The sequence below is a fragment of the Chiloscyllium punctatum genome, chromosome 22 (genome assembly GCF_047496795.1).
Source record: "Chiloscyllium punctatum isolate Juve2018m chromosome 22, sChiPun1.3, whole genome shotgun sequence".
NCBI classification, from domain to species: Eukaryota; Metazoa; Chordata; class Chondrichthyes; order Orectolobiformes; family Hemiscylliidae; genus Chiloscyllium; species Chiloscyllium punctatum.
Window position 1 is genome coordinate 86,559,409 of NC_092760.1, and position 14,972 is coordinate 86,574,380.

Sequence of the window (14,972 nt, forward strand, 5' to 3'; positions counted from 1 at the left end):
GCATGTTGAAAATCCATTCCTGCCTTTTTGTCAGTGACAGCACAGCAGAAACTGTACTTCAAGAGCATCTCACTCATTGCAAAGTACTCTGGGAAATCCCACAGTTGCAAAAGGCGTGATGTGAATGCAGTTACTTTCCTGTTTTCTTTTAATGTGCAGTTTGGACGCTGCTTTTGTGATGGCGATTACATTGGGAATTGGAATAAAAAGACACAAGAGGCTACAAACACTTGAGAAGTGACGAGAGCCTCTGTGAAGAGTTCCTGTGTCTTGAGTATGGACTCTTCATTCAAACAAGGTGTCTACTGAAGAGATTCAGCCTCAGCATCATTACTGATTCAAGTCTAGTGTGACTTTCTTTGAAAATAGATTCAAAATATTAAAATGATATCACCTCTGTCCACAGATGCTGCCAAATCTGCTGTGTTTCTTGTTATTTAAATACATTCAAGAGTTGTGGGCATCACTGGCTACATCAGCATTCCTAGTTGCCCGGAGAGCAGTTAAGAACCACATTGTTGTGGACCTGGAGGCACATGTAGGCTAGACCAGGTAAGGATGGCTGTTTCTTTCTTTGAAGGGCATGAGTAAAAGAAAAATGCTGGGCTTTTTCCCCAAAACAATCAACAATACAGCAGGGTTTGAACCTGGGTCCCTAGAACACTATCTGGCTCTCTGGGTTAATATCACTGTCCCTAATTTCCAGTGTTTTGTTTAATTTCAGCTCTCCAGCATCTACTACAATTGTACATTTTTAAATCATTCGCAATTTCTGAAGTTCAACGCTACATTGTTTGGTTGATATTTTCGAACCAACCTGCTTCGAGATGTCAATATTACAGCAGAGGGTTAGATAGTGTGGACAGTGAGAGCCTTTTTCCTTGGATGGTGATGGCTAGCATGAGGGGACATAACGTTAAATTGAGGGGTGATAGATATAGGACAGATGTCAGAAATAGTTTCATTACTCAGAGAGTAGTAGGGATGTGGAACGCACTGCCTGCAACAATAGTAGACTCGCTAACTTTAAGAGCATTTCAATGATTATTGGATAAACATATGGATAAAAATGGAATAGTGTAGGATAAATAGGCTTCAAATTGGTCCCACAGGTCAGCACAACATCAAGGGCCAAAGGGCCTGTACAGTGCTGTACTGCTACTGACCTGCTGTGGGGCTTGACCTCTGGCCTCCTGACTGTAGAGACAGGGACATTACTACTGCACTATAAATTCTCAAAGGCACCCATCATTAGTATCAAGCAATGATTTTAAGTGTGTTCACTCCACTTGAGATCTTTGCTGTACATCAGAGGACGGAGAATAGCACCATGGGTGCAGCTGGAAGCTGAATACAAAATGATGACTATATGGTGCTCAAAGTAAATGGTACATAATCCAAAGATGCTACTTTGCAATGACGTCATTTGGCCAATGCTATTTTCTGTCTGAGGTGGTTGTTTGTGAAAAGTGTAGATGGAAGATGGAAAACATTGTGGCTATAAGAGCTGCTCCTTTTTAAAGGTATTTTAGATGTTAGGTGGAGTCAATCAGCTGGACTCAAAACCACAGCAATTTATATTTTTTCTAATGCTGGGACCTTCCTTGGACAGTGTTACACCAGCACAATGTTCAGCAAGAGCTACAGAGTCATCTGGTCACCATTCTTCCTCCTGCTCCAAAGACTTCCCTATTTTGCGTGATTATTTAGGATTACATATAATACTCAAGGCAATGTTGACCTAGTTCATCCAATGGGATGGGGTTAGGTTCATGTGGGAAACCCTGTTTACACTCTGCGTTAGCTTTACTCCTCTCTCCACCAATGCTAGGAGAAAGTGAGGACTGCAGTTTCAGGAGATCAGAGTTGAAAAGTGTGGTGAGAAGCACAACAGGTCAGGCAACATTCAAGGAGCAGGAGAATCGACCTTTCGGGCATAAGCCCTTCCCAGGAATGTGATGGTGAAGGGTTTATGTCTGAAATGTCGATTCTCCTGCTCCTCAGTTGTTGCCTGACCTGCTATGCTTTTCCAGTGCCTTTCCGCTAATGCTGCTGAGTTTCTCCAGCACTATCTGTTTTTGTCTCAGAGCATCAGCCTGGAGCTCTCACCTACTAGGCCAGCTACAGTGACACTATGTCAGACCTCCCACAGCTGGTCTCTGTGTGAACTGTTGTCTTCTTACCTTTTGTGACATAACATGCGAGGTCTTAATTATGTTAAAGTGCAAACTGGTGTTGAAACAGAACAAAAAACATACAATACATAACCAGAAATAAGTGATCACAGAGAGAGTTTAAGCAAACATTATAGAACATTGCACATAGAACATTACTGTGCAGTACAGGCCATTTGGGCCTCAATGTCGTGCAAATCTGTGGAACCAATCAGAAGCCCATCAATTCTACACTATTCCAATTTCAGCCATATGTTTATTCAATGACTATTTAGATGCCCTAAAAGTTGGCGAGTCTACTACTGCTGCAGACAGAGCGCTCCACGCCCCTACTATTCTCTGAGTAAAGAAACTACCTCTGACATCTGTCCTATATCTATCACCCTTCAATTTAAAGCTATGTCCCCTCGTGCTAGCCATCACCATCCAAGGAAAAAGGCTCTCACTGTCCAAGCTATCTAATCCTCTGATTTATCTTGCATGTCTCAATTAAGTCACCTCTCAAACTTTCCTCATAAGACCTTCCCTCCATACCAGTGAACATCCTGGTAAATCTCCTCTGAACCCTTTCCAAAGCTTCCACATCCTTCCTATAATGCGGTGACCAGAACTGTACACAATACTCCAAGTGCAGCCACACCAGAGTTTTGTACAGCTGCAAAATAGCCTCATGGCTCCTTAACTCAATCCTTCTACCAATAAAAGCTAACACACCGTATGCCTTCTTAACAACCCTATCAACCTGGGTAGCAACTTTCAGGGGTCTATGTGCAGGGACACCGAGATCTCTCTGCTCATCTAAACTACTGAGAATCTCACCATTAGCCCAGTGCTCTTTATTCCTGTTGCTTCTTCCAAGTGAATCACTTCACACTTTTCTGCATTAAACCCCATTTGCCATCTCTCAGCCCAGCTCTGCATCTCATCTATGTCCCTCTGTCACCTGCAACATCTTTCCGCACTATCCACAACTCCACTAACCTTCATGTCATCTGCAAATTTATTAACCCAACCCACCCGGAGACCCGGGTTCATTTCCCGCCTCAGGCGACTGACTGTGTGGAGTTTGCACGTTCTCCCCGTGTCTGCGTGGGTTTCCTCCGGGTGCTCCGGTTTCCTCCCACAGTCCAAAGATGTGCAGGTCAGGTGAATTGGCCATGCTAAATTGCCCGTAGTGTTAGGTAAAGGGTAGATGTAGATGTAGGGGTATGGGTGGGTTACGCTTCGGCGGGGCGGTGTGGACTTGTTGGGCCGAAGGGCCTGTTTCCACACTGCAAGTAATCTAATCTAATCTAATCTATGCCCTCATCCACGTCAATTATAAAAATGTCAAACAGCAGTGGCCCCAAAACAGATCGTTGCGGTACACCACTAGTAACTGAACTCCAGAATGAACATTTCCCATCAACCACCACCCCCTGTCTTCTTCCAGCTAGCCAATTTCTGATCCAAACTGCTAAATAACCCTCAATCCCATGCCTCCATACTTTGTGCAATGGCGTATTTATAAATAAGTGTTGGTGGTAAAGTTTCGATTCCTTTACCTGTCAGCATCTGTGAGTTGAATGATATTTTTAATTAAACTCAAATGCATCATGTACACTTTCAGTAAGCTTTTCATTGAAAAGATTGTCACAGTAAGGCAGTAAACTATATCCTAGCAAACCAAGGTCTTTTTCCCCAGGTTAGAGGAGTCCAAAACTAGATGGCATAGGTTTATGGCAAGAGGGGAAAGAATTAAAAGGGACCCTTTTTCACACAGAGGGTGGTGCATGTATAGAATGAGTTGCCAGAGGAAGTGGTAGAGGCTGTGCAATTACAACATTGAAAAGGCATCTGGATGGGTATATGAATAGGAAAAGTTTAGAGGGATATAGGCCAAGTGCTGGCAAATGGAGCTTAGATCAGTTCAGAATATCTGGTTGGCATGGATGAGTTGACCCAATCAGAAATTTCACAAGTTTATAAAGTCTACAATTCTGCAGCCTCTCTATCACCTATTAAACAGGTTTAATATCATCATCCAGTCTTAATACAACTAATAGTGCCCCATATTCATTGCTGAATTTATTTTTTTTAATCCCTAAGTGAACCTGTTCAGATGTCATAAACTCATAGAGCCATTTTTGTCTCAAGGGAAAAGACTTTGTCTATTCACCCTATCCATGCCCCTCATGATTTTATAAACCATTATAAGGTCACCCCTCAACCTCCGCGCTCCAGCCTAATAAACCTCTCCCCATAGCTCAAACATTCCAACCCTGGAAACATCCTTGTAATTTTTTTCTGAACATTTTCAAGTTTCACAACATCTTTCCAGTAGCCGGAAGGCTAGAATTGAACAGATGTGCTATGACACACCCACACACTAATCACATCCTGAGGTAAGGCTTGACACTGTGGTCTGCGCCACAAGGCCCTCAAGTTATGTAGCTCAAACCATTGAGTTCAAAATAGCAAATTCACTGATGCCGCATTCCCAGCAGGAACTCCACTGGAAGCAAGCTCCAGCTGGAGAACCACATATCATCAAACATAGCTTCTTGCTGTGATTGTTGCATTGGCAAAATCCATTTCAAAGCTTCTTAATCGTGAGCAAGTCAAATGAGTTTGATGGGTATGAGTTTTCGAGTGATTATTAAATGGAACTGCAAACAGCCGAGGACTTGAATTGACTGCTTCGATTCCAGGCACGGGTGACTGTCTGCATGCCCACATCGTCGAAGCAGATTCAGAAAACCCCAGTGAGTGAAGTGGAAGTGTAGCAGAACTGCATCGTTGTGCAATTACACCTTACACCCTGATGTGCAACAGGGAATAATAACTCACCACCAAACACGATGCACTGCAGATAAAGAGTTAAAGAAAAGAATCTGCCTAAATGATGCTGTGGGAGCAAAGTGTTAGTGAATATCATGCTGTCTTCCTTCAACACATGAGCCTAGACCCAGAGAAAACAGAATAACATTTAGACAGAGCTTAGCAAAACACAACAGTGACACGTCAGCTCTGAGTGGATCGTGACTTACCATTGTGTCCAATCCGAGTGTTAAAAGCATCAAAAAGAAAATGATAGCCCAGAATGGTGATAATGGCAGTCTGGTTAGAGCTTCTGGATACACTACAAATGCAATGCCTGGACCTGGGACAGACAAAAGATGCACTGGTTAAAATTAGCCTCGGTGACACACTTTCCCCTACTCACTGAAACAGACTCCTCTCATACCCTTGTGTCCTCTTCCAACCTGAGCTATCCTTCTGACACTGGGCCATCGATGACCGTCAGGTGGAATTTTGCCTGTCTGGGCTATTGTTCATTTTGATATCAATCTAAAAGTTTTATCAAGTTCACACGTAAAAGAAAAGATTCAGTTTGCAAATGAAAATGCAATACCCCATCTCTCTCATCAGAAATGAAACCTGAAATCACAGTTTTGCTTAAATATGACTGAATGTTTAGGCATGATGAAGATCAGCAATCAGGTAAAAACAAGGACCGCAGATGCTGGAAGCACCCTTCAGGCACTCTGCCTGTATTCCTGATGAAGGGCTTTTGTCTGAAACGTCGATTTTACTGCTCCTCGGATGCTGCCTGAACTGCTGTGCTTTTTCAGCACCACTAATCCAGAGCAGATCAGTAATCAGTAGAGCCAACTGCCTCAAGTTGTCCATATTTAGCGTTTTACTCAGTTTTTATTCAAAGAAACAAGTGTGTGTGTATGCATATGTGTGTGCGAGTGTGTGTGTGTGCGTATGTGTGTGCGCGAGTGTGAGTGTGTGAATGTAAATGTGTGTGCAAGTGTATGTGTGTGAATGTATATGTGTGTGCGAGTGTGTGTGCGAATGTATATATGTGTGTGAGTGTGTGTATGTGTGAATGTATATGTGTGCGAGTGTGTGTGTATGTATATGTGTGTGCGAGTGTGTGTGTATGTGCGTGTGTGAATGCATATGTATGTGCGAGTGTGCGTGTGTTTTTATGGAATGTGAGAATGGATGGGTGTTTGTGCGTCTATGCATGTGCTCACATTTCTTTTTGCATGTTCACATGTGCATCCATACGTGTGTGCTTGCGTGTGTTAGTATATTGGTGTGCATATGCATCTGAATGTATGTGTTTCTTTGCAGAAATCCATCTGGTTCATGAATGCTCTTTAGGAAAGGAAACTTCCATCCTCACTAGGTCTGGCCTACATGTGACTCCAGACCCACAGCGATGTACTTCACCTTGGAAGGGAGAATGAAAGAACATACGATTACTTAAATGGAGAAAAACCTCACAATGCTGCAAAACAAAGGGACTCGGCGGTACTTGAACATGAAACACAGAAAGCTAGGACACAGGTGCAGCAGGAAATCAGAAAGGTTAATGAAATGTTGTTTCTTATTTAAAAGGGATTGGAGGACAAGAGTAGGGAGGTCTTACTGCAACTGTACAAGGTGCTGGTGCGATCACATCTGGTGTTTTATGAGCAGTTTTGATCGCCTTATTTAAGGAAAGACATTGTTTCATTGATGGCAGTTCCGAGAAGGTTCACTCAAACGATCGCGAGTATGAAGGGATCAACAGAGTCTGAACAATCTCACTGGAGTTTAGAATAATGAGAGAGCATTTCATTAAAATACATTGGATTCTTAAGGGGCTTGACAGGGCAAAAGCTGAGAGGATGTTTCCCGTCATGGATGGCACTATTTGGAATATTGCCTGTAATATATTTTATCAGGATTATACTCTGTCAAGATGTTTTTTCACCAGTCTGTGAGGATCCCCAGTGATTTGACATTCAGGGACTCAAGCTGAATTCCAGGGTGACTGTCTATGTGGGGTTTGCATGTTTTCCCCATGTCTGCATGGGTTTCCTCCGGGTGCTCTGCTTTCCTCCCATAGTCCAAAGGTGCACAGGTTAGGTGTATTGGCAATGCCAAATTGCCTGTAGTGTCCAGGGACATGCTGGCTAGGTGGATTAACCATGGGAAGTGCAGAGTTACTGAGTCAGGATGGGATGTTCTTCAGCATGTTGGTGCAGACCTGATGGACCAAATGGCCTCTATCTGTGATGTAGGGATTCTATGGCTGATTTTACTGAGAAGCTGATAGTTTTAACCATCACCAGTTCTGATGTTAATTTTCCATTCCAGATTAATTTTGTGAACTGAATTTAAACTGCTCAGTTACCATGAACATCTAAAAATGACCAGACTGACAACATAACCACTGCACAAGCCAATGTGTTGTTTTGGATGTGTGTTTGTGCACACCTTTTTCTTTCATGGAACATAGGCCTCATTTGGCAAATGACAGCATTTATTTCCCTTGAACTGAGGGGCTTGCCAGTCCATTTCAGAGGGCAGTTAAAAGTCAACAACATCGCTGTGATTACTTTACTTGCTTACAGTGTGGAAACAGGCCCTTCGGCCCAACAAGTCCACACCGACCCGCTGAAGAGCAACCCATCCTCCTACATTTATGCCTTCACCTAACACTACAGGTAATTTAGCATGGTCAATTCACCTAACCTGCACATCTGTGGACTATGGGAGGAAACCGGAGCACCCGGAGGAAACCCCCGCAGACACGGGGAGAATGTGCAAACTCCACATAGGCAGTTGCCCGAGGCTGGAATTGAACCTAGGTCTCTGGCGCTGTGAGGCAGCAGTGTTAACCACTGTGCCACTGTGCCACCCAAATAGTGACATGTAGGCCAAATAGGGAAAGGGCAGCAGTCATAAAAGCACTTATTAAAAAAAGAACAAAGAATAAAAAATAACGGGCAGGCATAGGTTTAAAGCAATGTGCAAACAGAACAAGGGTGAGGTGAGAGAAAAAAAAAACATTCACACAGTAAATAGTCTGGAAAGCACTGCCTGGAAATGTGGTGGAGGCAGGTTCGATTGGGACACTCAAAAAAGCATTGGATAATTTTTTGTGGATGGAAATAGTTACTTGGATATGGGGAAAAGGCAGGAGATTGGCACAGACACATGGACAAATTGCCGTCCTTTTGCTCCGTAACAAGGCTGCCATTCTTTCACGCTCGGACATTATTGAACCAGATGTGTATTTGATTAGTCACTGTGAGTGGCTTCATACTCTAGATTTATTACTTAAATTTCAGTTCCACCAGCTGCTAGGGGGTGGGATTTAAACCCATGTTCCCTGAACACTACCTGGCCTCTGGGTTGCTAGTCCAGTTACACTGCCACTATTTCATTATCAGGTAATACTGAATGTTAGGGTAAATCATGATGCCCCTCAAATAACTGCTGAATCTTTCTGTCACAATGGTATGAAATGAGTGGCCCCTTCAGTACAACAACTGGATGGTACAGTGGCTTAGTGGATAGCACTGCTGCCTCACAGTGCCAGGGACCCAGGATTGATCTCAGCCTCGGGCAACTGTTTGTGTGGAGTTTGCACATTCTGCCCATATCTGCATGGGTTTCGTCCAGGTGCTCTGGATTCCTCCCACAGTCCAAAGATGTGCAGGTCAGGTGAATTAGCCATGCTAAATTGTCCATAGTGTTCAAGGGTGTGCTGGTTAGGTGGATTAGCCATGCAGAAATAAGGTGGATGGCTCTCTGGAGAGTCAGAGTGTACTTAATGGACTGAATGGCCTCCTTCCACACTGTAGAGATTCTATGATTCTGACTGTGGTGGGCTAACTATGGCACGTTAAACTGATATCTCAGCACGTGGATGCATTACAGCCATAGAGTCATCCAGCATGGAAACAGCCCCTTCAGTCCAACCAATCCATGCCAAGTCTAATCCCAAATAGAACGAGTCCCACTTGCCTGACCTCTGGCCCATATCCCTTCAAACCTTCTCTTTTCAAATTTCTTTTAAACATTGTAATTGTACTCACGTCCACCACTTTCTCAGGAAGTTCATTCTACATGCAAACCACCCTCTGTGTAAATAAATTGCGCCAGGTCATTTTAAAATCTCTCTCCTCTCACCTTAAAAATGTGTCCGCTAGTCTTGAATTCGCCCATCCTAGAGAAAAGACACCTACCATTATACTCCTAAAGATTTTACAAATGTCTATAAGGTGTCCTCTCAACCTCCTAGCTCCAGTGAGAAAAGTCCCAGCCTATCTAGCCTTCCTTTATAACTCATACCTTCCATACCCAGCAATGTCCTGGAAGTCTCCAGCAAGTGGGAAGTTTGGCGCACAAGTATATGATTTTCGAAGCACTGGAAGTATTTAACTTTTAAATTACCTTCATCTGCAACCTCAGTGATGGGTACTTTAAGTTCCTTGGCCATGAAGCCGATGACTGAGAAAATGACGAAGCCTGCAAAGACACTTGTGGCACTATTGGCACATGTCACTAACAGAGTGTCCCTGGAGGAAAGTGAAGAGGAACAGCAGTCACGAGAAGCTCACCGCCCACGGGCAAGATGGTACTGCTCCTACAAACCGACACCCCCACCCAGCAAGGAGAGAGCAGATGGAACCCCCTCCAGCCTACCTGTAAATGTTATTGTGGAACTTGTTGTATGAAGATAGCGTTATCAGTCCTCCCCAGGCAGCAGAGAGTGAAAAGAAAATTTGAGTCGCTGCGTCTTTCCACACCTATGAGAGCAGACAGAGGCAGAGCTGTGATTTTTATCAAATTAAGATTGCATGGTAACAGCAACTTATATTTATATAGTGTCAATGTAACAACAACTTATATTTATATAGTGTCAATGTAACAGCAACTTATATTTATATAGTGTCAATGTAACAACTACTTATATTTACATAGTGTCAATGTAACAACAATTTATATTTATGTAGTGCCAAGATAACAACAACTTGTATCAATACAGTGCCGATGTAAAAACAACTTATATTTATACGGTGCCATTAACGTAGTAAAATGTCTCTGGGTGCTTCACAGGAAGATCAATTGAACACTGAGTTACGTAAAGAAAAATTGGATTAGATTTGGGAATCATGATAAACAGATTACAACTTGAGGAACTAAGGAGAGATGATCTGTCAAAGGAAAGAATTACAGGGCCTGCTGCCTCAGAGTCTGAACCTTGTAAATGGGAAGATAAGCAACAACATTCAACCAGGACAGGGATAACTGCAAGTATTAAAGGGGAAGGGTAAGAGGAAAAGAAGTGAGTTATTTATATAGTGTAGCATAATATAGTAAACAGTAACAAAGGTTATACAGCAAGATCTCGATCGATTGGGCCAGTAGGCTGAGGAATGGAAGATAGATGTAAGATGTTGCATTTTGATGTATCAAACCAGGACAGAACTTCCCTAGTCAATGGGAGGGTCTTGGGGAGTGTTATAGAAAAAAGAGATCTAGGGGTGCAGGTTCATAGCTCCTTGAAAGTGGGGTCAGAGTAGACAGGGTGATGAAGAAGGCTTTCTTGCTTATTTTTATCAGTCAGAGCATTTAATATAGGAATTGGGATGTCTTCTTGCAGCTGTACAAGACATTGGTAAGGCCACATTTAGAGTACTGCATGCAGTTCTGATTGCCCTACTATAGAAAGGATATAATTAAACTAGAAAGAGCGCAGAAAAGATTAACTAGTTTGCTGTCTGAACTGGAAGGTTTGATTTATAAGGAGAGGCTGGATAGGCTGGGACTTTTACCCCAGAGCTTGGGGGACTGAGGGGTGACCTAATCAAGGTCTATAAAATCATGAGAGGCACAGATAAAGTAGATAATCAACAGTTTTTCCCCATGGTACAGGAGTCTAAAATTGGAGGGCAAAGGTTTAAGGTGATAGGAGAGAAATACAAAAGGATCCAGAGGGGCAATTCTTTCACCAGAGGGTGGTGAGTGTCTGGAACAGGTTGCCAGAGGTAGTGGTGGAGGTGAGTACACTTTTGTCATTTAGTAAACATTTAGAGAGGTGAATGGATGGGATAGGTATGGAAGAATATGGACCAAATGCAGGCAATGGTACTAGACTAATTGTGAAAACTGGTTGGCATGGACAAGTTGGGCCGAAGGGCCTGTTTCCATGCTGTAAACCTCTAACTCTATGACAATGACTCTACTGAGGACCGGCAAGTATTTGAGAAAGGAAGATTTTCAAGTTTACAAATTTGGCGCAACAATTCCACTTATGGAAGTGATGTGGGAATGGTTTGGTGTTGTTAGAACTGGCATACAATTCAAGCAAAATTCTATGTACTTTCACTACCATAACTGACACTGAAAACATTATGAGACCATGAAATAAAGAGATAGTCCATTTTTTGAAAACATCATTCAAAGTCATCCACAAATAATTAGGTTCAAACCAGCAAGTAAATGAGCAAATAAACCATCTGAAAGAAGCCAATTAAGTCTGCCTCTCACCTATTCAACTGATCACCTCATCAAAGTGACTCTTAATGTGCGTAAGTCTCATGTTGTCATATTATGTAGCAATTGAAAACTCAAGCAGTAAAACATTGCTGGATGCTTTTTTTTGTATTTGTGATGTACAGAAATTTGTAAATGCAAAATACATATTGGGAACAGGGCACTATTCAACTCCTCTTTTGCCTGTTCAATAAAATCATGTCAAATCTGATTGTAAACTCAAATCCACATTCCCATCTGTATGATAACCTTTGACCTCCTCGCTTAACAAGAAACTCTCCCCCTCTGCCATAAAAATAATCAAGAATTCTGCTTCCACAACCTGTTTAGGAAGAGAGTTCCAAAGACTTGAACTCCTTTGAGAGAGAAAAAAATTTAAATGGGTGACCCCGATTTTTAAACCTTATTTTTATTCTAACCACTTTAAAATCTTATTGTCCCTCAGTTATCAATGACCTATGGGAGGAAGACTGAAATCCCTTTATAAGTTGAAACAGATACAATACAATTCCAACAAGTTTTGTGAATGCAATTTTCTATATATTTTTCTTTTGAATGCATACTTTTTCAACAAGGTTTAAGATCACTCACAAACTTAACAGTTGACACATAGAACCTATTATTTTAATTTGAAATGAAACAAGAAAGGTGAAACATTCAGAAGCTATCAAATGTGACGCTTCATGAAAACTATTTGAGGATGCCCCCATGTGGTGGTTTACTCAGCATGCTGTGGCTTATTTTGAAAAATATACCTGAATGTTTAACCACTTCCAGACTTCAGACCTCCATATCTGATATGACTATGGTCTTCACACCGTCATGAGGTGGGAAGTGAAGATTTTGGTAGATGAGCCCCTTCAGCCCCATTTACAATTTCTCAGATGATAAAGCAGATAATAAACCATGTCCACGTGCAGCAAGAACTTGTTTGTGATAAGCTAAGCAGAAAATATTTTTCATGCCATAGAAGTAACAGACAATAACCAGTTCCAAATAAGATAACGTCCAGCATTAGCACTCAAATACATTAACATTACGATCACATGACAGTCCACACCCTCTATCAAAATTGACCAAAGTCTAACTGAATCAATCACATAAATATTGGGGCTACTGCAATAAGTCTGAAATTTGAGTGTGAACAAATCATCTCCTCCTGACTCTACAGAGACTATGCACCATCCACAATGCACAAGTCAGATGTAATATAGAACATAGAGGCATTGAATCATACAGTCAACCCTTTGGCCCACCATATCTATGCTGACCAACACCAAACTGCACTAATCCCATTTAACCTGAATTTGGTGCACAGTCTACTAGACCCTGGCATTTTAAGGGCTCATCCAGATGCTTCTTAAATATTGCGACAGTACCTTCCTCCATCACCCTCTCAGGCAGCATATTCCCTATTTCTACCCTATTCTCTGGAAGAAAAAAATTTTCAAAGATCTCCTGAGAGCCATTTACTCTTCACCTTAAACTTCTGCCTCTGCTCTTCAATACATCTGCCACAGGGAAGAGATTCTAATGATCTACTCTGTCTATGCCTCTTATTATTTTGCCTAACTCAATCAGATCCTTCCCCATCAGCTATCTCTGTTTCAAAGAATAAAGTCAGCCTATCCAGTCTCTATTCATAACTTTCCACCTCAGGTAACATCCTGGTGAATCTTCTGTGCACTCTCTCCTGTGCAATCATGTCCTTTTGATAGTGTGGCATCCTGAACTGCACACAGTGTTCCATCTTTGGCCTAATAAATGTGATATAAAGTTGTGACAAGACCTCTTTGCTCCTATATTTTGTGTCAAGAGTGTGGAGCTGGAAAAGCACAGCAGGTCAAACAGCATCAGAGGAGCAGGAAAATCAATATTACAGCCCTTCATTTGTGCCCTAGCAAATGAAGATAAACATCCACATGGGTGGCATGGTAGCTCACTGGTTAGCCCTGCTACCTCACAGCACCAGGGACCCGGGTTTGATTCCAGCCTCGGGCGACTGTCTGTGTGGAGTTCTATCTCCCTCTGACTGTTGGGATGTCACGTTGTGGCTGAGCAGTGCATTAGTGAGGCCATTGAACTGTGTTCATTTCTGGTCTCCCTTCTATGGGAAAGATGTTGTTTAACTTGAAAGGGTTCAGAAAAGATTTACAAGCATGTTGCCGGAATTACGGGAAAGAGACTGAATAGACCGGGATTTTTTTTCCTGGAGCATCAAAGGCTGAGGGGTGACCTTATAGAGGACCATAAAATCATGAGCGGCATGGATAGGGTCTTTTTCCAAGGGTGGGGGAGTCCAAAACTAGAGAGCAAAGGTTTAAGGTGAGAGGGCAAAGAATTTAATTTGACCTGAAGGGTAACGTCTTCACACAGAGAATGGTGCATGTATGGAATCAGCTGCCAGAGGAGATGGTGGAGGTGGGCACAATTGCAATATTTAAAAGGCATCTAGATGGGTATATGAAGAGGAGGGTTTTACAGGGATATGGGCCCAGTACTAGCAAATGGACCTAGATTAATTTAGGATATCTGAATGGCAGGAACGAGTTCTACCAAAGAGTTTGTTTCCATGCTGTATGACTCTACACCTCTTTGTGCTGATCAATGCTTTATGCTCATCCACCTTACCAGTCAAGCTCCTTGTATTAAAGTGGATATAATTTAATTGTATGGACTCCTATGTGTCTTATCCTGCCATACCTTCTCCACCAACTGGACGGATCTGGCATTCCTTCTATATCTAATTGGACCTTGTTCCAGATTTTCTACCTGCTCTGTGCCCCATATCATTGCCAAATTAACTTAAAACCTTCCCAACACCTGAGCAAACCACCCAGCAAGGATATTGGACCCAGCATGTACAGGTCCCAACTACACCACATGATCCAAAAATCAAAAGTCCTCCCTTCTACACCACCCCTTTAGCCACTTGCTCATCTGACCCACCTTCCTATTCCTATACATTGTTGTACATGGCACTGGAAATCATCCAGAAGTTACAATCTTAGTAATCTTCCTCTTTAACATGTGACCTAATTCTCTAAACTCCTGTTGCAGAGCCTCATTTTTTAAAAATGTTCATCATTGTGTATCAATGTTGTGAACATGCTTCACAAGTACTGCTTGATCACCATCCCCCTTCAGAATGCCCTGCAGTCTTTCTGACTCATGCCCAACCCAAGCACCATGGAGGCAATAAACCATTCGAGAGTTTTGTTTGCTGTCACAGAATTGCCTGTCAGTCCCCTTACAATCAAGTCCTCTGTCACTAAATCTCTCCCAGCGTTTCTCCTTCCCTCTGTTCTGGGGTGATGTCACAAACTTGGCTGCTGTAACTTTCCCCTGAGAAGCCAATTCTCCCCAGAAGTGTCCAACACAGTAGACTTGTTTGAGAGGGGGATGACCGCAGGTGTCTCCTGCACAGCCTGCCCACCCTTCCAAGTCTTTTGTAGAACTCTGTTCTGA

At 42.5% G+C, this 14,972-nt stretch overlaps 1 protein-coding gene across 4 annotated transcripts in view; it reads right to left on the reverse strand.

Annotated features, from left to right (window-relative positions):
* slc6a5 (solute carrier family 6 member 5) overlaps window positions 1–14,972 on the reverse strand; it is a 65,197-nt gene that overhangs the window by 14,908 nt on the left and 35,317 nt on the right. For all 4 annotated transcript variants that reach the window (XM_072592763.1, XM_072592760.1, XM_072592762.1 and 1 more), the window contains 3 exons: window positions 9,651–9,754; window positions 9,399–9,523; window positions 5,204–5,316 (listed from right to left, as the gene is read on the reverse strand). In XM_072592763.1, the coding sequence (XP_072448864.1) occupies window positions 5,204–5,316; window positions 9,399–9,523; window positions 9,651–9,754 (342 nt within the window). The remainder of the gene's footprint in view (window positions 1–5,203; window positions 5,317–9,398; window positions 9,524–9,650; window positions 9,755–14,972) is intronic.